A 25,428-nucleotide genomic window follows, 5' to 3' on the forward strand; every position below is an offset into this window, starting at 1 on the left:
CATTCTGGGGCATTTTCATGTTTTTCTTTTGCTTCTTTCTAGTTTTTAAGTTTCTGATCGATTGTAACATGTAATAATGTTTAAATAAGGAAAAAACATTTTGCAGTCTGGGGAGGCAAGGGTTGTTTAAAAATGTCTTTTGCCCTTCATGAAGTTTCTGTCATGTTCAATTCTTATTTTCTGCCATTAACATTTATCATTTCTATAATTTAAAAAACTAGTTTAAAGCTTAAAAATATGTGAAGAGTTTTAAAATCTGGGTGGGGTGCATAAGAATGAATTATTTTCTTAATTCCTTTGTTTGAATCATTTCCTTATTAAAAAAAACACACAAATCAGAAACGAATTTAAAAAGCACTCTAAATAGAATCTGTATGATTCGATTGCTATGTATGGCCAGGTTGTGACAAGCCCACGTATGGGACAACCTCATACAAATCCCTATGGAAGTTCTGCACATAGCTTTTTTGTTCTTTCTATTCAAACTCCTTTCAAATGGATAAATCTCATTAAGATAACAGCTTCAAATTTTCTTCTGGAATTCCTTACTCTTTCAAATAGAAAAGACAGAATTGAGAAAGAATAGGAAAGGATAAGCACAAACGCAAATATCTACGAAAATTATAAGAATAACCAAAAAATTATCAGGCCATAACAAAGTTGTGTGTTGAACTCCAAAGAACAGAAAGGAACTGCCAGAGAGATGAGATTCCAAATCTTATAAAGTCTATTGACTAGAAAGGCAAAATTTCCCAGTGATAGTACTTTGATTCATCCCTAAGTTTTGGAGTTTGAATTTGAGCAGAATCATTTTCACAAAAACTAAGGACAGGAAGTGATTAAAATGCAAGCAAACATTCTGACCAAGCCGTGGACAAGGTAAAGAGGCCTATTAGGAATGTTCTGGAAGTGTACTATCTATATAGGCAAGAGAACGGGAGTGGTCCAGAACCAAACACTGGGAAAATGAGTGTAAACTGATTCTCATCGAGCAGATAATGAATACATACATACATGTATATGTAATTTAAGTCTCTCCCTCATGTCTATATAGGTATGATCCCATTTAGACCTGGGGTAGAATCTGAGAGCTGAAATAACAATGCAAGATCAAACTGGACGTGGCAGAACAAGGATTCACAGCTTTTTCCATTACAGCACCATGTCAATCCAGGGAGCTACACGAACATTTATCTGCACGTGGAAGACTTGATAAGTGGAAAATGCACAAGAACACAACTCCTTCCAAACCCAGCCAAGCTATTCGCATGCGTGCCTAGGAATACAGAATACCAGCCATGCAAAGGAATAATGGTAAATTGAAACAGTTTGCGATACTGAACTCTAGAGACATCTTGAGACTACAGGAAGGAAATAGCACAGACGAGAAAGTAGTGATTTGATTTGAATTGTTCGGACAAATATGAATGACTAAGTGGCAAGATTCTCATCTAAAAAGGGGGACAGAGAGCCTAAGCCTCTTGTCAGGAAATGGAATTAATGTTATCAAGAGCATACAGAGAAGTTACATTTGCCACAAGAAAGATGATTTCTAGAATCAAGAGGGAGAAGATCAAGGAAGAAACTTGGAACAACTGTGAAAGGAAAATATTTCCTGTGGGGAGGCAATACCAATGCGAACTCAGGAAAATGCAGGCTCTTCCGGACACTTATTCAGAGGGAGTCAAGGACAAGTTGGAGGTGGGAGGGTGAGATAAAGGAAGAGAAAGGGAAGGAATCAGTGGGATGGTTCTGTCCTAGGACCAGAGGGCATATGGTGACTTTCTTTTATTTATTTATAATTTAATTCAATTTTTTATATTAGTTTCAGGTGTACGGAACAACATAATTAGACACACCCCTCACAAAATTATAACCCCCCCAAGTCTACTATGCCTCTGACATCATATATAGCTGTTACAATTCCCATGACTATATTCCCTGTGCTGTACTACTTTACATCCTGTGACCATATATATATATATATATATATATATATATATACACTGTGTTTCCCTGAAAATAAGACCTAGGTGGACCATCAGCTCTAATGCGTCTTTTGGAGCAAAAATTAATATAAGACCCGGTATTACATTATATTAATTATATTATATTATAAGACCCGGTCTTATATTATGCTAAAATAAGACCGGGTCTTATATTAATTTTTGCTCCATTAGAGCTGATGGTCCAGCTAGGTCTTATTTTTGGGGAAACACGGTATATATTAATATATAGATATAGATATGACTATATCTATCTATCTATCTATACACATATACTTTCTTCTTTTTAATTCTTTTCTTTTGGCTGCTGAAATATCCCAACTCTATCCAGAAGCTGAATAAGACCTCATTATAATGCATATCAGAACATAATTTTGCTTGGAAAAACTGCTGTAGGGCTGACAATTTGCCTGTTTTCTAAATTGTGAAGGTATGAGGCTCTCCTATCCAGACTCCCTGACAGGGCCACTATTACACATCTTCTTGGGTCCTTCTTTGCAGCATCTACCAGTCTTATGGTTTTATACTTACTTGTGTAAGTCTTTGACTGATGCCCGTACCTCATCAGACTGAGAACTCCTTTACATGGGGCATGTGGAGGGTAAAGGGGACAGAGAACGTGTAACTTTGCTCACAGCCATATCCCTACTAGTGCCTAGTAGGGATGTGGTAAAGGCTCAATATTTAAGTTAATGAACAAATACGATTCTTACAAGGGCATACAAATTATAGGGGTATTCTCCTTTAAGAAGATTTGGTCATGTGATAGACACATTATTTTAATTCTTTCATTTTATATTTTCTTACAATGGAATTCAGTGAATAAATATGCTATGGTGATTTGAAAAAGTGTTGAAGCACTGGAAGAGAAGTTGAGGAAATCTCCCACAAGAAGTGTGGGGGGAAAACAGCAAAGACGGAAGATAAAAGCGATGAGAGACATAAAGGATCAACCTAAGGAATCCAAAATCCGAGTTAACAGGTGTTTCAGAAAGACCAGAGCAAGGACATGGGGGAGAAGAAATGACTGAAAAGTAAAACTCATTCATTCGGCAGATGTTTATCGAGATGAGCGCTCGCATGTGTTAGCTGCTCTGTCGAGAACTGGGTACTCAGCCTCCACGGACACAGAGTTCCTGACCGCAGGCTGTGTGCCCGCTGGAGACGCAGGCAGAGGGAGAAAGCTCACCCAGCACACCGCGCCAGGCGGGTTAGAGCCTGGGGTGACCTGAGTGAACCGATGGGACAAGCTGTGTGACACTGTGGGGATGATTTCTAGGCAGAGGGACACACCTTCTGTGCACCAGGCGGCAGGAGTGGGGGGGAGAGGCAGAGGCAACGGCCAAGCAGTGTGGGGCAGGCGGGTGCAGGCAGCCCTGCAGGGCAGTCAGGTGGGAAGGGAAGCCTCTGGGGGCTCAGGAACAGGGGAGAGACTCAGCGGAGTTTTTAGAAAGGTCATTCTGGATGCAACAGCCTGTTGAGACAAGGGAGAAAGTAGGAAGGTAAGTGAAGCAATCAAGAGCCAGACAGAGGGGAGGGAAGAGGAGGGGGCAGGACTCTCTTCTGAGGGTAGAGCTGCGAGGACCACGCGCTGGACTGGTGCTGAGCCAGAGGAACTAAGTGGGGCCATTAGTGAGGTGGGAAAAACTAGGGAGGAGCTGGTATGAGAGAGCAAGCCAGAAATTTTGGACTGTTAAGTGGACGATGCTTTAAAAATATCCAAGGAGGAATGAGAGGCAGTTGGATAAACAAGTGTGGGGCTGAGGGGAGAGGAGTGAGCAGGAGGGATACCTCTGAGTGTCCTCAGCACGGAGCCAGGGACCTCGGCACGTCCACCCAGGGGTGCAGAGGAGTACTCGGCCCAGGACCCAGCTCGGAGGCATGCCAGTGCTCAGACGTAAGGAAGAGGGAAGTGCCAGCAAGGGGAGCTGGGGGCGAGCCAGGGGAAGACCAGGAGTGTGGGGTCCTAGGAACCAAGTGCAGACAGTGTTTCGAGAAGCAGGGAGAGACCAACTACACCAAGTACTGCTGACAGACTAGGCCACAGACGGAGGAGGCAGCACTGGGCTTGGTGAGATGCAGGTCACGGTCACCCTGACCACACGGGCTTCAAAGGGCGTGGAATGGAGTCAAGAGAAAGTGAGGGATGTGGAGACAGGAACAGGGGTGCTCACAACTCTTCTGATGGGTTTTGCTATAAAGAGAACGGAGAAACAGGGCAATGACTAAGAGTTAAGCATTCTTGAACACATTTGTGTCTGTCCTGGAATTTCTAATTGCCTTTCTTTTTACTTTATTTGCCTTTATTGCCTCCTTAAAACTTAGACAGGAAAGGGATGCAGTGTCCAGGGAAGTTGTGGGGGCATGTTTGTTTAAGGAGGGAGTTGTTGAAACACATTTGTATATTTGTATGTGGTGAGATTGACCCACGAAAAAAGGACATTTTGATGAAATGAGAGATGTGAAGTAACATAGAAGCCAGAGGCCTGGGGTGCCTCATGCAAGGCGCGGGTCGCTCTGCTTCAGAAACACGCACGGGCACCTCCGGATCACGGCAGGAAAGGCCGAGCCATGGTTGCAGATACAGGCAGACTGGGTATTGGTGGGGCTGAGCAAAGACTTCAGATTGCTTCCGCCTCCTCAGTTAAGTAGGAAGCAAAGTCAGCAGCTAGGTGGAAGCGAGGCTAGAATCTGAGAAAGAACAGGAGGGGTGACAAGAGAACTGATACCTTGCGGTTTGTGGCCATCAGTGCAGAGAAAGACCAGCAGTGTGGAAGTACGTTTGCCCCTCGTCACACTGAGCTGCTCAGGTGAGGCGCAGAGCCACCTACGATGGGTTTATGCAGAGCGGGGGTTTTGCCAGGTAAGTGCAGCATATGGCAAGAGGAGCGGGTGCTGAGCAGAGGTGCCGGGAGTGATTATGGTGCGATTACGAGTAAGGAGGAAGTGAGGACAGGAGGCGGTGGAAAACAGAAAAAGGTGGTCGAGTCTACGGATGCTGGGTGCTCCTGGATAGGGCCAAGTCACGTGTGGTGGAGAAGTGACGAAAACCAGACTGTCACCAGACCATTGTTCAGTGACACTGGGTGCGGGGAGATAGGACAGCAATGCCTTCAAAGTTCTGAATGGAAATCATTTTCTTCCCGGAATCTATAAAAAGCCAAACTATCACTCAAAATGTAAATTAAAAGATATTTTCAGACATAGGATCTTGGAAAATTCACCTCCCACACCATCCTCTCTAAGAAAGGTACTTGAAGATATACTGTAGTAACAGAAGGTCATAGAGGAAGAAACGAGGACGGTATGGGATTCACAAAACACAGCTCTGACCCAGGAAAGCAGCGAAGTCCCATGATGACAACTGTGCAAAAGGCCTGGAGAATCATCAGGCAGATGGGACAGTCTCCACGAGGGAGATCTGGTGGGGGATGGGGGAAAGGTGATGGCAAAAGTAATTTAATGGGGCGATAGAGACAAAACCTAGTTTAAAAAGGAGAAATTCTTCGAAAAACTTGTTCAAAAGGGTAAAATAAATTATAGACTACCAGGGAATATTTACATTGCCACAACAGTATAAACAATGTATTGGTTTTCAACTCTTAAAAACAATAGGCAAGGGGGCCGGATGGCTCAGTTGGTTAGAGTGCGAGCTCTGAACAACAGGGTTGCCGGTTTGATTCCCATATGGGCCAGTGAGTGAGCTGTGTCCTCCACAACTAGATTGAAGACAATGAGCTGCCGGCTGGAGGGGCAGCCGGATGGTTCAGTTGGTTGGAGTGCGAGCTCTTAAGAACAAGGTTGCTGGTTCAATTCCCACATAGGATGGTGGACTGCACCCCCTACAACTAAAGATTGAAAATGGCAACTGGACTTGGAGCTGAGCGGCCCTGGAGAAACACACTGTTCCCCAATATTCCCCAATTAAAAAAAAAAAAAAAGTAAAAAAAAAAAAAAAAGGCAGACAAGCATAGGAGACTTGCTTAATTTTAGATACAGAACAGAATATAAATCTTCAACCTTGACGATACACAAGTAATATTACAGATGACAGAATGTCAGAGGGAAACCGAAGGAATGCAGAAGGGGAAGTCACGAGTATTATTACCCTTTTCTTATGAAAAAGAGAGGACAAGAGGTAATGTCTCCAGTGGACCAACCAGAAAATAATGGTGAAAACACCTTACGCAAAGTCACAAAGACTATGATAGGAGATCTAAACATCCTGACATCACTAAACTGGGAAGTGAGAGTCTTAAATTAGACCCTCACCACAACCATTATTCAGTCTGTCTGTGTCTATGACCATAAATCATGAAATCAATAGATAATATCTCAATTTAATCGATTTGATGATAGAAAGATACCTATTAGAAGGAACAGTTAAAAGAGCAAAAACGCAGTTATGTCGAAGGTGAAAAGATGTAGGACAGGAAATACCGTGTTTTCCTGAAAATAAGACCTAGCCAGACCATCAGCTCTAATGCATCTTTTGGAGCAAAAATTAGTATAAAGACCCGGTCTTGTATTAAAATAAGACCGGGTCTTATGTATATCAATTTTTGCTCCAAAAGACTTATTAGAGCTGATGGTCCGGCTAGGTCTGATTTTTGGGGAAACACGGTAGTAGCTTTTCATTATTATATTCTATTTAAAAAATCATTTGCATGAATTATTTTGAACAAAATTCCTTTGACATGAATGCAACTTACATGCCCAGCGCCCACGCCCGGAAATCCTCTAATGAGACAAGCAAGGCCGCCTCCCTGATTAATTTCAGGAGCAGGTCCTTCAGGGTTCAGGTTCAGTCATGTCAGATGAAGAAGGGGGAAAGTTTAAAAGTTTAATTCTCGCTTTACACAACGGAAATTAATGGTGAGGACCACGTACATTCCGATAGGTTATGGCAAGATGCTAGTGTGCATATGCTCTCAGGTTTTCTAATTCTAAGAAAGCTCACTGAAGGCAACGTTTCAAGTCCTGACTGTTCCAAGACAAGCACCAGAAAGTGACAACTTCTCTCTGTAAGTATCACATTTATGCTAAAGTCTGTGCAGCGGAAAGGGTGAATAAATTAGCACCTCACCTTGCCACTCCACCATAATCCAAACCTTCTTCCCCACGAAATTTCACCATTAGTCGTTTTTTCAAGTCTTTCGGTCGCATCTTCATTATCTGGCGATAAGACTCCTACGTATGAAAATTACAGTTTCAGAGAAGAACTTTTCTTATTCTTCAAGTTATAAAAAGATGAAAAGTTACTGATAATGGAGCCAGATTCAACGTAAGCATTCATTCAAATCTGAGTTCTATCTGGCCCCTGTGCAGAATGTTTATTTGGCTTCTAGTACATTCTGCTTCCACCACCTTTTCTCCCACTGTTTCTCGCTCAGAAAGCACAACAAAACAAACATGTGCCAGATAATACTGTACCTAAAGGAAACACATATTCACTTTTCAGCACAACCACTAGTGACTTAAGAACAAATGTCCTCAGCAGACTGGACTTTCTCTACACAAATTAATTTCAATGTCTACTATAAACACTTTATATATTTTAACTCAAATGAAGATGTCACTAGAAAGTCTGAATATTAAAAGAATTCTGAGCCTGTTTTTACATCTCAAGTGAAAAATCACATGACTCTCACTGAGTCAAAAAGCAAAGAAGGGTTTACGTGTGATAAAGTAGCTCATCCAAAACATAGAAAACCTGTGGTCAGCCTGATATTCCCTCACAGTCAGCATTTGAGTGGGACTAGCTAAGTGTTTGTAGATATGTTCAGTGATAAGGCACTTACGAATCTTTTCATGCTTTAAATTTAATGTAATTCAAACTCTACCATCCCAAGTGGGAAAGAGGAGGTTGAGTGGAAATGATCCAGCAGCAAAACGTCAATAATTCAGCTCTTTTCTAACCCTGGCAACCATTTAAGATGCTCAGTGGGCAAAAGTGGGCACTTCAGCTGACCCACTCGTCCAACAGTGGCTGCGCACCAGCATCAAGCTCAGCCCTGGGCACTTCTTTGGTGCCCTCCGCTGTTCTCGAGGCGCTGGGCTCCCTGCAGTGGCCTCTGCGGCCTCTCGGGCTGCAGCCCAGCGGGAATGTGTTCAGTTCTCACCCTGTCTCATTTGGTCACGTCTGCCAGTGATTCCACAAGGCAGGTGGGCTATGGCCCAAACACAGGTGAGATGCCATCTTATGATCATCTTCCTTGAGAAAAGGGCCCTGTCTACAAGAGGGCCCTGCCTATTTAGGGACCCTGATCCTGCCAGGGGGCTGGATAAGGGACAGAGCCCTTCCCAGGAGCCATCTGATCTTCCTATTTCCAGAAGAGACAACAAGGTGGCTACTCGGCCACTCAGCGTCTCTGAGGAGGCAGTGCCATTGGACCAAGTTCCATACGAGGCCATAGCAGGAGTGACTGGTGCAGACCACAGAGATATATAAAGTGTGTAATGCGGAAAGCGGGTTACAATGCTCAGTTCCTCTTTCTGCATAATTCTCTAGATTTTCACCTCAAAAGTCATCTCAGTTTTTACACTGTTATCACAGGAGGAAATGCAGGTTCCTCTTTCTACATGGGCACTGCTCCTGATAAATGCCTGCATTTTACGGAGTAATAAAATCAATACCTGAAACAGCAACCAGAAAGAGGAACTTGCTGAAATGCAGAAATCGCTTGCACAGCAGTCCCCTGAGAGCACCCCCTTAAAACCAAGGAGGTTACTGGGGGGCCATTCCTTTGGCTGAATTGCCCTGTTTACTAACATGGATGCAGAGACTGTGCCTGATTGTTAGTTGCACTCAATTGCATACCTCAAATATTTCTTCTCTGGACACTTCGATGCGGCAATGACCGGCCTGGGGTTGCTGAAGTGAAAGTTCGTGTCTGAGGACCTTCAGTTTCTGGACTAAATCCCTTTCGTATCTTTGGGCGGGAAGCTCCTCATCTTCCACAGAGCCCTCACTGGGCAATGGCAGCGGCTGGCTGGGCTCCTTTAGTTGGCACTGGTGACTTGAAAAGGACAGAAGCATCAAAGTCACTCCACAAGCAGTGGCCAAGGGAGCTGCAAGCAATGCCTCCCATACCAAGGGACCAAGAAGAGAGTTCATTACACAGAACTTCAAGCAGACACTTTTTCTCTGATGCCGTGGCCGTGTACACATTGCTGGTGGCCACCATTAGCCTAAATATAGGTCTCACACACAACAAAGGAGCTATCCTACTTCCAAGCAACAGCGTAGCTGATATATTACCATCGCTATAAATAAAGACAGCAACTGCTGTCATTTGTCATGCATCTAGCATGACACTGATCAACACACTCGTAGATGTGCCTTGGCAGTTAGAATTCAATGGAGTCGATGTGAAACATTTTTCAAGCAGATTATAGTGGAGGTGGGCAATATGCACAAGAGCAGACTACTCAAGTGAAATCTAATGGTCGCCATTCATTTTCAGAACCAAATGATATCTAAGCCCATCCATTAAAAGCAAAATTCCATAAAATAAAAGGACTAGGACTAGTAGAGAGACAAAGTGGCATTTGTCTTGTTCATGTTTTGCCACTGATGTCGGTTGTCAATGGGAAGAGCCACATGGGCTCTTACGTTCTAAGAACACAAGAAGCCTGGAACACTGGACGTGGGAGCCAAGATAATTCCGTTATCTGGAAGGACGAGCACAGGAAAAGGCTCCTGCAAGTGGAACTATCGACTGTGGCAGCCCTTCTAGACAGTGATGAAAACCTCATTTTACTGCTTCTCACTCTAAGGGCCGTGCATTTCATCACAGCGCACATGTGGAAGCTTTGGAAATGAACCTGCATAATATTGCCATCGTGGTGAATTTCATTTTGGCTGCAAGAAAAGGGTGGCAACAATGTGGCTTCAATGCTGCTTGTGGTTAACTTGAGAGTTTAAAACATGCAACTGTCCATCAAATATTTATCATATTTTGCTTTTGCTTATTCTCCACTAACAAACAATGCAGTAGATAAATTCAGAAAAATAATAATAGAAGACATTCAATGATAAATGGAAGAGGTCAACAAAAATTTTGTAAAAGTCTTACTTCATGATGTGGTGTAACCTTGGGTCTGTAAACTGGGTTGTTCGGTTATTATGATCTACAAAATATATTCTCCCGGAAACTGTACTTCTGACTTCCCAACCTGGTGGCAGTGGTCCAAGTTCATCACAGTTCACGCTGTTAAGGTCTCTACCAAACAGAAGACACAGAGAGGTTTGTCCGGAGGCATAAGACCAGAACTTCAGCGAGAGGAGCCACAGGAGCCCATTAGTAGTGCGGCTGTGTCCCAGTTCTAACTGACAGTCCCGGTGCTACTTACGCCAAACTCCCTGAGGCTGGGTCGCTGTGCTGCAAGTGACAGCAAAATCCTACAGATAAAAAGGCAACTTTCGGAGCCTATAACCAGGACAGGGAACATGGTCTACTTGGGGAATATCCTTTCTTATACCTGAGATGGCCAAAGAGTAGGAAGCACCTATATTGCCGGAAAACTATCTGAATTCGCAGGTTAAATGAAATGCTCAAGAGAAGTTCAATGAAATGCTCAAGGTCAGAGAAGTTGCTTCGTTGAAAAGCCCCCAGACAGCCAAGTCTTTTAAAGCTGATGGGGATGGATTAACATGCATTTGAAATCTCACAATTCTAAACAGCTATACCGGGAAGAGTCACTCTCAGTTTTTCCTTGGCTTTGTTAAGAAAGTGTTTCTCATTCCAACCTCTTGATTAATTACTTCAGTATAATCCAGTCATATGGGAGCACAGCATTACTGACCAGGAGGCTTTTCCAATTAGCACAAATGACTGATATTTCTTGTGGTGGCTACCACAGAGACACCTCATCCATTTGCAGGTAATGTCCATTCTAACTATGAAAGTGAATCGTAAATTCAACATAGACTTGAAAAATCAAAGACAGGAAGCTTGTTCTCAGATAAAGAAAATTATGAATGAAAAGGAAATGAGCATTACTAAATAAATGTTATTAGGTAGTAATGCTATTCTAAAACAAACCAAAAAACTTTAAAAAGGCAAAGCAAAGAAAAACAAACAAACAAACAAACAAACAAGGAAACATAACTCTGTTACGGGTGGGGCGGGGGTCTCTCTGACCTGGGCTCAGATGTATGGCCTTGTAGAAGGAATTCGTATAGAAAAGCTTCATCTCCCCCAGGAATGGTCCCCAAGGGACTGAGGCAATAGGGACAGTAAAGTAGAAGAGAGAAAGGGTGATAGTCTTTATATTTCCTTTTTAACTCTTTATTATGGAAACTTTTAAGCATATAAAAAATAGAGAGAGACCATAATGAATAACCAACTTCAATAATTATCAAGTCATTGTCAACCTGTTTTAAATACATCCCTATTCACTGCTCCCACAACAATTATTTGAAGCAAATCCCATACATCCTATCACTTGTTCCATCAGTATTTTTAGTTTAAAATGAGAGCAACACAGCTTGAAGGGTTTATTGGCTTTTCAAGCCAGGGCACATTGGATTTAATCTAGGTGTGAGGGCCTTTTTTTGGTTATGAGATTTGATTTCAAGATACAGGACTGTTTTCTAAAGGCCCGTTGTGCTCCCCAGCAGCTGCCGATTTACCACGTGGAGGGTCTGGAGGTGGCAGCAGAGCTGGGACCCTCACCCAGGGAGCCCGAGTCCAGGACCCCGAGACGACATCCTCTTTGAGCTGCCACTCTTCTAACCTAAAGGGCTCTCTCATCCAGTCAGGGGATCCAGGCAACTGCTGGAAAACCGGCTTCGGTGCGCATGGGAGAAACCTACCTTGGTATCCTGGGGTCGTGCCACGTGCTAACTCCAGTCTGTGTGTGCAAAAAGTAAACTTGCCCCTGCACTGTTGTTCTTTGTTCTGTGTAAGAAATTGGGGGTGGGGGGAGATGGTGGTGGACACAATTAATTAGGTAAAATTCAGTTCCAAGGGGAGTTTTCAACCAATCCTCCAAGCACAAAGTCTAAGCTTGCTTTCAACATTCTTTAAAATTATCAAGAATTTGAAAGGGCAGTGGTTAACTTTTGCCCGACTTCCTCACATCACAAGCCGTATGCAAATGCTGGGGCCTGTCTTCCTTTCTCCTCTTCACACCTGGAGAGGCGTGTTCTCCTTACTGGGCCACAGCCCTGGATGACATGCTGTTTATGTATCCAGTACCTAGGAGTGACCTTACCTTGACCTCTGTTACCTCCATATGCTCTTACTTCTGGTATGATCTGCCATATCTCAATTATATTCCATCTTTCCTTAGGTTCTCCCTGTGATTGTCAAGTGATCCCTTTTTTTCACTCTTACCCCATACTGTCCTTTCCACATTCAAATCACAGAGCATTACAAATACCCTCATCTAGCCCACGTACCATCTTGATTTCCTTTGGTACTCATTTGCCTAAAATTTTCTAACAATTGCTAAACTGGGAGATTGGGGCAATTGCTGACAAATTCGTGACAAGCAAGATTTATCACCATCTTTTCCCAGTTGTCTTTACATTGACACAACCATCATATGGCACAGCTCTGCACACATCTGCAGTTAAGGCATGTACAAGTTACTAAAAAAGGTTGAAAAAAAAATCAAAGCTCTCTGGAACACAGTAGATAAAGCTCGGGAGAGCAGGGTGAATTCTCTCACCATAGCCTTCGGGCAGTTCTGGTGACTGGTGGCCATGTGGTCGGTTCTGAGGCGTCTGGAGTGACCCTCGGACCTCAGGATTTCGAAGTCGCTGTGCCTGAAGTCTTTGATCTTGACTTGGGGATTCCCCAAATCTGCAGTTCCCTCCGCCAGCAGCAGCGCCAGTGCTGTCTGTGTACGGGGCTGGCTCCTCCATGAAGCAGCTGAGCGGCCTCCCAGGCCCCGAGTCTTCACACACGGTGCTGAAACGGGGAAGAGCACAGCGCGCATGGGCACAAGGGCCGGAACTCAACGGCTCTCACAGCTGTTTACTTTGCTCTTCTCGAACAATGCCAAGTGCTTCGTTTCATAAAAATCAAACTGTCCTATTTAAATAGAAAGACTTCTGCATGAGGAACAAGTGGCCAAAAGGGAGCCATATATAAAGTGCCATCAAGGTCACCTGCGGGGCTTCATCCTCGGGTAGAGCTGAATGACTGAAAACACCAACTTCACACAATAAGGAGCTCATGAAATGTGATTTGATTTTTCTTGATTTAAAGTCAAATCCAAACATTCCGTTTCCCTTGTTATTTTCCACAATAATGACTGTAAGTACTCTTTAACATAAATCTTCAGCTCTGAACAATTTTGAAGACAATTTACCTTAATAGGTTATTTTCCATATAAGCAAATACTTTTAAAAAATACTTTACATTGAAAAATTTCAAATATACCCACCAATTGGGAGATGAATCCCCCCGACCCAGCTACGATGATGACTGTCTCGTGCTACTCTGCCAATTCTTCTCTCCTCTGAGCCATTCTGAAACCAATCCCAACATTTTCCCATTTCATCCTCGATTATTTCCACATCTACCTCTAGAAGGGCTTTTTCCATTATCATGACTAGAAAATGTACATTAATTTTTTAAATACCATCAAACACCAGTGTTCACTTTCTCCAGTCAATTGTCTCAATCAGGATCCAAATGAGGTCCACACTTGCGTTTAGTAGGTATGTCTCTTAAGTCTCTTTTATTATTAATTTACAGGTTCTTTTCCTTCCCTGCGATTTACTTTCCTAGCAGTATTTGTGAAGACACTGGGCTGTGTCTTCTACACTCTACAGAGTACCCCCTTCTAGATGGTGGTTGTTACACCCCTGTGGGTTGTGCAACACGTTCTTCTGTCCCCTGGATTTCCGTTAATGTCAGATCACCTCTCCTTTAGGACGCTGTTAACAGCTACGAATCATGATTACTCAGCTTCATTAATTCATTGGGGATCGCAAAGTTGTGGACCAATGAGATTTTTTTGAGGTTTTTGGTTTTTCTTTTCAGGTGTTATAGAGTTTTGTTTTTCTCCCTGGGTCATTATGAATATATAATGTTCATTTTTAATACACTTGATGTGTTTCAATCCATTGCAGTTATAATTCTTACTGATGTTCCAACTGATCAACCTTTGGCCAGTGAGAACCTCTTTAAATTGCATCCTGAGTCTTTTGGGCACAACCCCACTACTCTTTACAACTTCCTTTAAACACAAGGAACCTGGATTCCTGTTTCATCCCAAAGTCCTTTCCTGCGTCTCAAGCATTCAGCACCCTGAAAAGCTGTGAAGGATAACTTCACAGAGAGAGCGGGAGCAAGAACCCAAGGTGGCAGAGAACTCAGCAGGCGTTGTCACGGTGATACGTACCCTTCATTTTCTAACAGTCCTCTGCAGTCTACCACAGACCCTCCAGTGCCTATTCTGTCTCGTGTCTGTAAACTGACTAAAACAGAAAAGAACGTCTTGTGTTAAAATCCAGTGGCATGGTATACAATTATAATACAGTGAGCCATTGTAAATGTATAATTGATGCACATTATTTATTTAAAAAGCGAGGCATGGACGTCTACACACACACATATATTCCTATGCTTTAATCCAGGAGCTGCAGACCACACCACCTGGAACATTCCTTATAAATGTGGAGCAGGAAGAGGTTCTGTGTTTTCCGTGCTCTCCATAAACAGAACAGAACACAATATTCACTTCCTCTAAGTTACCTATCTTTCAAGAAGGTTTCGACTTATGTTGAATGAAGGATACAGAGAGCACTTCCGGAATGTACAAAGTCTAGATGAAGCTAAATATTTATTCTCGGTCCCTACTGTGAACAGCAAAGACATTTATAAAGTTGCTCCCAGTTATTCATTTTCCCCCAGCACCTCCCTCCACAAAGAGGAGAAATCACAAACAGAAAAGCATTAAGTGAGAACTTTTCCATTATGACAGTTTTCAGGATGTATACTCACTGCTCACTTATCTCGGGTCAAGTCTACATAAGATAATACCTAAAAGATTTGGGGTCATAAGTCCCTCTGGTTGTTGCTGAGATACTATGTTTTCTTTGATTCCTCGCAATGTGTACAACCAGCAGACAGCATTTTAGAGTCACCCTAAAATGCTAATAAAATCTGAACAGGATGAGCTATACTTAACAGATACATCATTTCCAACAGAATACCGCCAGTCAGCACTGTAACATTGGCACATTTCATTTGTTCATTCTAAATAATTCAGTCCTCTAACTATACAATCATATTGCATGGAAGTCTTCAGAAATCATCTTTGCTTTTTACATAGATGATGGATCTTCCTGAAGAAACTATTTCTTAACTCTTGACTATGTGGCCACCAATCTTATCATCTACCCTTGGATAATACAATGACAAATTCATTGTCCATTAATGTGATGATAAAAATGACATTGAAAATTATAACCCTAAATCTTTTTGTACCTTAGTCATTTTAACTCAATTTTAAATGACAGGTTGAAGGGAATTAGATAAAATAATAAAAACCACACAAGATGAAACGTTTTAGTACTGAAGAGATGGCCCACGTATGTGGTTTGTCCTTCGAAGTATGTCACCTTTGTCAGTGCCTGTATGTGTTTTCTCAGTGATGAAGAGCTGAATGTTAAGTTCTGTAAAAGCATCTCTTTATACAGATGAGAAAGTTCTTACCCACTATTTGGCCACGAACTGCATCAGTATCTGAGGGATTTAGTTTGCATAGATCCAAACGCTGGTCTGCAAACAAACAATTGAAAACTTAACCCAGGGAAATGTTAACTAGGGAGGAAGGCAGGAATTCTGTATTCAGTATTCAAAAAAAAAAAAAAAAAAAAAAAAAGCCTCATAAGCCTTCTTCAGTTGCATTAGAGGCAGAAAAGCGTTTGGTTCTTACATCCAGTATCTTTTAATCTGCTGATGGCATTGGACAGCAGCCGCACACAGCCCAGGAAGCCAGCTCCCTGCTTCTTGTGAATTTTCTTGTGGTTCCACACGCTGATGGTTATAGAATCAGTTTTCCCAACATATCTGAAAGCAACATGTAAACTCATTTTTAATTGTATTTCTGAATTATGACAGCCCACTGAGATTTTATCTGATGGACTTGTTAGTATAGAAGAATCCTTTTAAAATAATGTTAGTTCTATATTCCACACGTAACAGGCACTAAATAAATATACGTCTACTAACTGCAACGGGCTGGGAAAAGAACTACAACCCATTATCTAAGAAGCAAATGTAGATAATCACATAAAGATAATACTCTTGTAACAGAGATGTACTATATTTTACTAGTTCCAAAGGACAATGGCACGATTCATAAATGCCCACCAGTGTTAGACTTACTACTGAACACTAGTTTGCAACAAGGGATTACTTAGAAATCCACAGATCCATCCAGCGCACACTGACGGGACCTAAGTCAGACACTCACCCCCACTTATTCTCAGAGTAAGTCACCCACAGGGGGAAGCTTTCAGGACAAGGACGGACAACCACTTTCCAGGTCACTAATGGTACCTCAGTGCAACTGAAAGGGAGTCTTAGAATCCAGCTCCTAAAAATCCCACCCAAACCCAGTACAGTTTGTGTTGATACAAAACCAATTATCATGATTACTTTGACAAAAATTTCGTAGCAGGGACATGAAAACATAAGTTCAAGTAAAATAGTGGTTTTCAAAGTGAATCCATTTTATGGATTAATGTAGGAAATTGTCTGATGGGGTGTAGGCTTATATACATTCAATCATTCCAAACTATTTTCTCTTGCAGAAAATATATTTGTACTAAAAAGCAGAATTAAAAAAAAAATCATCAGAAATATATAAAATGTATATTTGCATAAGAAACATGTACAATAACAACAACAACAACAATAACAATGATGCGTTTTTAAAGTAAAAACTCTACAACCAGGTTTAGGGCTTCACTGAGAAAACAGTAGTATATAGAGGACCTGAACTATGGACCTTGGGAAGATTGAAACGTTTGAGGATCACAGTTATGAAAGCAAACCATAAAAAAATCTATGAAAATGTCAAACATAAGAACTTCAAAGAATATGAATTCTAAAATTAGAGAGTACAAATATTCATTTGGCTATCCATGTTTGTTATCAGTTAGAAGTTAGAAATCCTTTCTTTCTTTTAATGACATGCTTCACTTTAAAATCTCGATACCTACGTTCCTGCTGCTCCCCAAATGGCATATAGAATATTCAACTCACAGATCGTAGTGCTGGTTCCACTTTGGGTCCAATGTGTTTTTCACAGTGTCCGTTGAGTGGCACTGTCCAGATCCGTCCACTACAATCTTTGCAAACGGGTCGGGGAGTCCTAGAGGAGAGGGGACAGCCACACTTGGATGAGGCTATAGATCGACCAGGTGACACAGAACAGTCTTGCCAAAGGCAGCTTCGAGGTCATCTAATGTGGTAACGATGATTACCCTGCTTTCTCTAATTTAAGGTTAGTTTTGGTCTAGTTAGCTGTCTAAGAAAGGCAATCCAGTATGACGTCACCCTCAGATTTTTTGAGCCTAGAAAAGAAAACCAGGCTTAAAGAAAATTATAAAAATAAGCTTAAATTCAAATTCCCATTTTTGCTGATCACTAAGTAGGGCTAACTAAATGGAGAAAAGGTGTCTATAATTAATTGTATTTACACTTTCTAAAAAGGAACAGTGCCTAGAAGTCTTGTTTACTGATTGTTGTCTATTTTATCTATGGAAGCAAGTGTTCACCAAGGCTTAATAAGTTCCTAAATTAATCAGATAGGATTACAAGATCAGAGAGGTGGCAAGGTAAGGAAGGGTTTGGAGACAGGCCTGGCTGTGGGCCACCCCTCTGGAGCTTCCTAGTGACTTGAATAAAGCCTGTGAGCCTAAGTTTCTTCCTTTAAAGTGTGAATAATACCACTTAAGAACTGAGCAGTGTTCTTGCGAGGATCAGAAAGAGTGTGAAGAATTTCATGCTGCAGGCACGTACTTTATAGCAGGTGAGTTTCTTGCGTTAAGGGGTGCTTCCTTCCTTTAGAAAAGGATCCTCTATTTTTAAAAATCCCTTTAATTACAAGGCTTTTAAAATGTGATTTAATTTATAAAATTTGATTAACAATTTTACTCAAACCCAGCTATTTTACAGAAAAATGTCTCATCTGTATTTGAACTGAGAACACTCCATCCAGCAGAAAGCAATGTATTAATGAGTGGAAAGACAGAGGAAACAGGGTGTGGCCAGAATAGGGAAAGAGAGAGAGAGAGTTTCTCATCTGAGTTAGAAATTCCGCGCCTTGGAGCTAAGGAGCCATGGTGTGGTAGTCAACTGGGCAGTGAAGTTTGTCCAACCACGGGTTTCTACTCAGTCAGGGCAGGACATTTAGGAGAATACACCCAGTGTTTTTTAAAAAGTTTAAAATTTCAGAAATATGTGAAGACTATTAATATTGTAAGAGAGCAAAAATGAGTGTTTACTTACTGAAGAAGTCTTTCTTTGCAAGGTTCTTGGCACACAATACTAAAAACAAACAGAAAACGCCAGGGTTAGCATTTATGGACGAGATTCTCACCACAGCTAGTAGCTATGGACTGAATTGTGTCCCCCACTCCCCCAAATTTGTATATTGAAGCCCCAACCCCAATGTGATGGTACTTGGAGGGGAGCCTTTGGGAGGTGCTTAGGGTTAGATGAGGTCATGAGGGCGGGGCTCTCACGATGGGATCAGTGTCCCTGTAACATGAGACCACAGCGCTCGCTCTCACTCTGCCCTCCATGGGAAGAAGGTAGAGTAAGAAGGTGGCCGTCTACACGCTGGGAAGAGGCCCCTCACCAACGGGGGATTTTGCTGCCACCTTGAATCTGTCAGCCTCCAGAACTGTGACAAACACATGTGTGTTATTTAAGCCATCTAGTCCATGGTATTTTGTTATGTCAGCCCAAACTGACCGAGACACTGGTCTATATTTACAGTGCAAAAAAATTCTAAAAATTATCTTTGCCAATGATTGCCTTTCGAATTTGGTACTACATCAAATAAAAAACTGACAAGTAACAAAAAAGTGTTTTCTCCTCTAATCGGGAATCAATAACAAATACAAACTCTTTTAGTTTAAACTTAAATTCTGACTTAAACACAGATAAATATATCAATATGCTCTGATTAATTGCTCAGTTAACTACCAATTCAAATTAAGACCTCCAGTATTTACCTTTTTAGCCACTCCTAGCAACAACAAAAGGAAGCCTGCGTTTTTGATATTATGATAAATAATACAATTTTGTAAATGTAAACTTTGGTATGTTGGAGAATAGAAAGCAAGGGGCGCATGATAGAATATATGGGGATATCGTACGGTATTGAGAAAAACAAATGACAAAATGTATGTTAAGAATTCAGCACAATGTCAGTATATAGAAAGAATGCAATAAATGCTAGTGTTGTTATTTTACTCAATTACTGTAAGAAATTTTGTCACCAGATCTGTTACATGATTAAAGCTACTGTATCAAGGGAAGATACACCAACGTCTCTTTTATACTGCTTCACAAATTTTGCTAATTTTTAAGAATACAGTGTTTTGTTATGAACCTATATATTACTTACAAAAATATATTCATATATATAATTGTTCTGCAAACTTCACTCAGAATATTTTTATATTACTGCTTTATCAAAATATAATTCATATACCATACAATTCATCCATTTAATGTGTATCACTCAATGGTTTTTAGTATACTCACAGGGTTGTACAACCATCACCACAATAAATTTTAGAACATTTTCATCATCTCCCAAAGAAATCCCGTTCCCATGAGCAGTCACTCTTTGTTTAATCTCAAATCCTACCAGTCCTAGGCAATCACTAATCTACTTTATGTCTCTGTGGATTGGCCTATTCTGGACATTTCATATAAATAGAATTACATAATCTGTGGTACTCGGTGACTGCCTTCTTTCATTGAGCATAACGTTTTTCAAGTTCCTGTTGTAGCATATATCCGTCCTGAACTGAGTAATGTTCCATTGAATATACCACATTTTCCTTATCAAAGGATGGACATTTGGGTGGTTTCCACCTTTTGGCTATCCTGAAAAATGTTGTACAAGTTGCTGTGTAGATATGTATTTTATTTCTCTTGCAAACCCAAGAGTGGAGTTGCTGGGTTACATATATGTTTAGCATTTTGAAGAACTGCAGACTGTTTTCCACAGCATCTGCACTATTTTACATTCCCACCAGCAGTGTCTGTGTGTCCGATTTCTCCGCATCCCCAACTAATCCTTATTGTCTGGCTCTGTGGTTTATATCTCTATGGTTTTAATTTGCATTTCTCTGATGACTAACGACTTTGAGCATTTTACTAGCTATTGCTTACTAGCTATTGATATATCTTTTCGGAGAAATTTCTATTTAGATTTTTTTGCCTATTTTTAACTGGCAGCTTGCCTTTTTAGCTAAAGAGAAAATACACTTTTCAGAGTTGCCAATATTCTCCCATTCTGTGGGTTGTCTTCACTATCTTGATGGTGTTCTTTGAAGCAGCTAAGTTTTTTATTTTGATGAAGTCCAATTTATCTGCTTTCTTTAGTTGCTTGTGCTTTGGTGTCATGTCTAAGAAGACTTTGCCTACGAAAAGTCTTAAAGATTTAGTCCTATATTTTCTTCTAAGAGTTTTATACTTTTAGCTTTTTTATACATTAAGCTACTCTAACTACTCTTAATACTCTTAAATTATTCTTACAGTACTTTTAAATAGACATTTAGGTCTGTGATCTATTTCGAGTTCATTTTTGTGTATGATGTAAGAACGGATCCAACTTCATTTCTTTGCAGGTGGATACACGTTTGTACCAGTAAGCACAGTTTGCTGAAAGGACTATTCTCTTACCATTGACTTGTCTTGACACTCTTCTTGAAAAACAATTCACTGTAAATGTGAGAGCTTATTTGTTGACTCTTAGTTCTATTCTGTTGATCTATGTATCTCTCCTTGTACCGTGACCACACTGTCTTGATTACCGTGTCAGTTTGTTCAGGCTGCTATAACAAAATACTAGACTCAGCATCTTATAAATAACAAACACTGACTTCTCATAGCTCTGGAAGTTGGAAGTCTGAGAGCGGGGTGCCAACATGGTTGGATGAGGGCTCTCTTCCAGGTTGCAGACTTCTCACTGTATCTTCACATGGCAGAAGGGGCGAGGGCTCTCTCTGGAGTCTCTTTTAGAAGGCACTAATCCTACTCGTTAGGGTTTTACCCTCATGACTTAAGCACCTCACAACTAATCCTATCACCTTTGGGGTCAGGATTTCAACACACAAACATTCAGACCATAGTAATTATCACAGCTTTGTAGTAAATTTTGAAATTAGGAAGCATGTGTCCTCCAACTTTGTTTTTTCCAAACTGTTTTGGCTACCTGGGATCTGTTAAATTGTCATATGAATTTGGGGATCAGCTTGTCAATTTCTCCAAAAAAGCCAGCCTGGGTTTTGATACAGATTTCACTGAATCAACAGGTGAATTTGGGGAGTATTGTCATCTTAACAATATTAAATTTTCTAATCCATGAACATGATATCCTCCCATTTATTCAGATCTTATTTAATTTTAACTTTGTTTTGTAATACTCAGAGTATAAATTTTATACCTTTTATTAAACTTATTCCTAAGTATTTTATTCTTTTTGCTATTTATTGTGAATGAAATTGTTTTCTTAATTTCATTTTCATATTGTTTATGTCTAGTGTACAGAAATACAACTGATTTTTGTATTTCAACTTGTGTCTTGCAACTGTTGAACTCATTTATTAGCTCTAATCATTTTTGTGTTTTGAATTTTCTCTAAAGAAATTCACATCATCTGTAAATAGAGACACTTCTTTTCAATCTGGATGCCTTTTCTTTTTCTTGCCTGACTGCTCAGTGTCTCCAGTACAATACTGAATACAAGAGGTGGGCATCCTTGTCTTGTTTCTGATCTTAGGGGAAAGCATTCAGTCTTTCAACCACTGAATATGTTAGCTGTTGGTTTTTCATGGATGCCCTCTATTAGGTTGGGCAAGTTGTTTCTTAGTTTGTTTAGTGTTTTTATCATAAAGGGATGTTAGCTTTTGTCAAATGCTTTTTCTGCACCTATTGAGATGATAACTTGGTGTTTGTTCTTTCTGTATTGATAGGATGTACTACATTAATTGATTTTCAGATGTTAAACCAACCCTGCATTCTGAGATAAATTCCACTTGGTTATGGCACATAATCCTAATATGACACTGTATTTAGTCTGCTAACATTTTGTTAAGGAATTTTTTTGTCTATAGTCATAAGGGATATTGGTCTGCAGTTTTCTTTTATTTTTTCCTTCATTTTAAAATGAGTTGGGTAGTATTCTCTCTTGTTCTATTTTTCTTTTGAAGAGTTTGTGAATAACTGTTATTCATTCTTCTTTAACGTTTGGCAGAATTCACCAATAAGCCATCTAGGCCTGGTGTTGTTGTTTTTTGTAGGAAGCATTTTTCAATTACTAATCCAGTTTATTTTTTTATAGGTCTATTCAGATTTTCTATTTCTTCTTGAATCAGCTTTGGTAGTTTGTGTCTTTCTAGAAATTTGTCGATTTCACCTAAGTTATCAATTTGTTGGCACAAAGCTGTTTACAGTGTTTCCTGATAACCCTTTTTATTTCTGTATAGTCGCTAGTAATAGTTCCTATTCATTATAATCTTTATAACCTTCCCTTACAATGTAAATCTCTCTCTCTCTCCCCACCCCCCAGTCTTTTTGGTGCATAGAGCATAATTTATTACAGCTTCTGATGGTGTTTTATTTCTTGTTTCTCGAATTAGAAAAGTAATATATATTTGTAAAAAAGTGAAAATTTAGAAATGTGTAAATTGAAAATACATGCCCCTAAAACTCTTTATTTAGCATTTTCCAGGATAGTCCCACATGCTTTTTTCCCCCACTGAACTTTAGAATCATTTTAGGCAAGTTTAAAAAAATTACTTAATAAATAAATTTGGGGGGAATTTACTTCTTTACAATATTGAGTATTACCATTCTTGAATGCAGTATATTTATCCATTTATTAAATCTTCCTTTAATGCCCTTAAGTGAAGTTTTAAAGTACTTCATAAAAGTTTTCCACATTCCTAATTGGGTTTACTGTTGACTGTTTTTGTTGTTGCTGTTATTGCGAATGGGGCGTGCTCCTTTCATTGCATTTTCTAATTGTTATTTGCATACAGGAAAGCTTTTACTTACATTCATTTAAATACCCCCTCTTTTTCAACTCTAAAGTGGGCCTGTGATGTTCTGTTTCCTTCAACTTCCCTTTTTTCCCCACAGCCTTGAATGTCTCAAGGACCCTCATATCAAACTCCAAGTGTTCAAAACTGAAGTTGAAATCTTCCCACTCTGCCTGAAATCCTGGATTCATTCCTTCAGAGATCAGCAAACACCCATCAACTGCACAAGCCAGAAATCTGTGTGTCATGCTTTTACGTCTCAGTCTCTCTCCAATGTGTTGACGTCTTGCCATCTCTACCCTTGGTTCAAGACCCCAATATTAGCCATCACAAAGTAATCCTTTCAAAATTCCAATCTCATGTCTCTTTCCTTCTTAAAAATTCCATGGAGACTTCCTATTGCAAAATTCCAGACATGTCATGCTCTGACCCTCATCTACCTCAACTCTCCAGCCTGATATATTAGCCACCAGTTTTGGGCTCTAGTTTTTCTGAGGTGCTGGTGCTGGATTGCTTCTGACTGGATGAATTCTCGTAACATCTCAAAAAGATTACTCTTTGTTCATGTTTAAAAGACTAGCAATGTTTTCACTTAAGGCTCACTCCAGTGGAATTTGGTTTTATCACAAAGTGGGAAAGATCTCAACAGTGTCAGCATGAAGATTATTTTGCTTCAGTTGCGTGCAAAGAGCATTTGGGGTCATACTGAATCTAATTTGGTTTAATGGCATATGATTTCTCCTACCCGAATAATTTTGTGATCTTGAGATAGAATTCTCCTTGTCCACCCTAAGAGATATCGTGATAAAAGATAATTAATTACACAGCATAAAATCCCACACTGTCTGGCTATACCACTCATTTTTAAACAAATACATATATTGTACACCAATAATAAGGGAGGTTCTGGGGATGCAACAATGAACAAAAGAGACGCTGACTTGTACAGAAAACGAAGCCTAGTTTTTCAGTGCAGACCAGCACATGGTTGCTTCAACTTCACTTCGAAGTGTCCCTCTGCCTTGGAATCATGCCACTCTTACATCCCATAATTTCTAAATCACATACCAGAGTTTCCTAATGTTGGGGATGAAGTAAGCGCAAATTACATAATGTTCACTTAGCATCTCAACATACATGGAAGGGCAGTGTTTTGCTATGTTGTACATTCACAGTTAGTAAGACAAGCTTCTTTACCAGGTCCCTGACAAAAACACAGGGTCTCCCAAATAGTATTTGTGGTTGTAATTTTTATTCTTTTCTCCTCTTATATTTATATGTGTCACCAAGTCCAAGCTTTTCTTTCTTCTAAATGTCTCTTGAACTTGTCCTTTCTCCTACTTTTGTACCCACTCTCCTAAAGCACCCAGGGCAGGTGTCATTTTTTCCCACTTTATTGGTGAAATTATTAAGACTCAGCAAGACTCAGCAGTCGTCCCCACTTCCACCCCCACCTCACAGTACACGATCACAGCGGCATCACAGGTGTTATCTGAGTTTGAAATGAAATCCTCTATTTATTTGTATGCTGCTTCAGGTCTGCCTCTCCCCTACAAAAATACCCACTGGAACAAGGCCTGTGCATGTCTTTTGTATTCACCACTGTATCCAGGTACGGTGCTCGCGGGGGTTACTTTCAAAATGCTTGCTGAATAAATGAATTCGGTAATAACTGTTTTTCCTTAACTAACTACTCACCAGAACAAAAGCGCCAAGAAGGCAGAGACCGTTCTCCTGAACGGTTATATTCCTAGCATGGAGCACAAGGCCTGGCATAAATTAAATGTTCAAGAAATGTTTGCTGAAATAAATGAATAGTGCCTGAATGAAGGAATGAATGAATGAATGAAGGAGACATTTTCGCTAGAGCCCCACTGTGGTGGTCTGGCCGCTATCCCATCCCCCACCAGGAGTCCAGGGCCTGGCAGCTTTGCACATATACTGTTGCCTGACAGATCTTGTTCTTCGGGAGGGTCTATGCTATTCCTTATGGTACCATTAGTGATAGTTGGTTGGCACGAAGAAAAACAACTGTTCCCGTACAGTTAACCAGGACTAACAGTACAATGAGGGAGAAATAACAGGCATGTCAAAAAAACAAGTCAAGTCCAGAGGGCATTTGGGACTTTTTGTCTGAACAAAGCCCTTATTAATGAACAAAGT

The 25,428-nt window shown here is 40.6% G+C and overlaps 1 protein-coding gene across 4 annotated transcripts in view; it reads right to left on the reverse strand.

Annotated features, from left to right (window-relative positions):
- The window catches only part of SMURF1 (SMAD specific E3 ubiquitin protein ligase 1), a 103,804-nt gene that overhangs the window by 13,456 nt on the left and 64,920 nt on the right, over positions 1 to 25,428 (reverse strand). For 2 of the 4 annotated variants that reach the window (XM_074313460.2, XM_074313459.2), the window contains exons 2-12: positions 18,491 to 18,529; positions 17,243 to 17,351; positions 15,909 to 16,042; positions 15,686 to 15,751; positions 14,370 to 14,445; positions 12,687 to 12,928; positions 11,827 to 11,911; positions 11,153 to 11,230; positions 10,085 to 10,231; positions 8,827 to 9,025; positions 7,093 to 7,196 (exon numbers count right to left, since the gene is read on the reverse strand). In XM_074313460.2, coding sequence (XP_074169561.1) covers positions 7,093 to 7,196; positions 8,827 to 9,025; positions 10,085 to 10,231; positions 11,153 to 11,230; positions 11,827 to 11,911; positions 12,687 to 12,928; positions 14,370 to 14,445; positions 15,686 to 15,751; positions 15,909 to 16,042; positions 17,243 to 17,351; positions 18,491 to 18,529 — 1,279 coding nt within the window. The remainder of the gene's footprint in view (positions 1 to 7,092; positions 7,197 to 8,826; positions 9,026 to 10,084; positions 10,232 to 11,152; positions 11,231 to 11,826; positions 11,912 to 12,686; positions 12,929 to 14,369; positions 14,446 to 15,685; positions 15,752 to 15,908; positions 16,043 to 17,242; positions 17,352 to 18,490; positions 18,530 to 25,428) is intronic. The other 2 variants (XM_074313462.2, XM_074313461.2) reach the window with 1 other exon arrangement.

The sequence above is a fragment of the Rhinolophus sinicus genome, chromosome 5 (genome assembly GCF_057876585.1).
Source record: "Rhinolophus sinicus isolate RSI-liver-muscle chromosome 5, RSI-T2T, whole genome shotgun sequence".
Classification (NCBI taxonomy): Eukaryota; Metazoa; Chordata; class Mammalia; order Chiroptera; family Rhinolophidae; genus Rhinolophus; species Rhinolophus sinicus.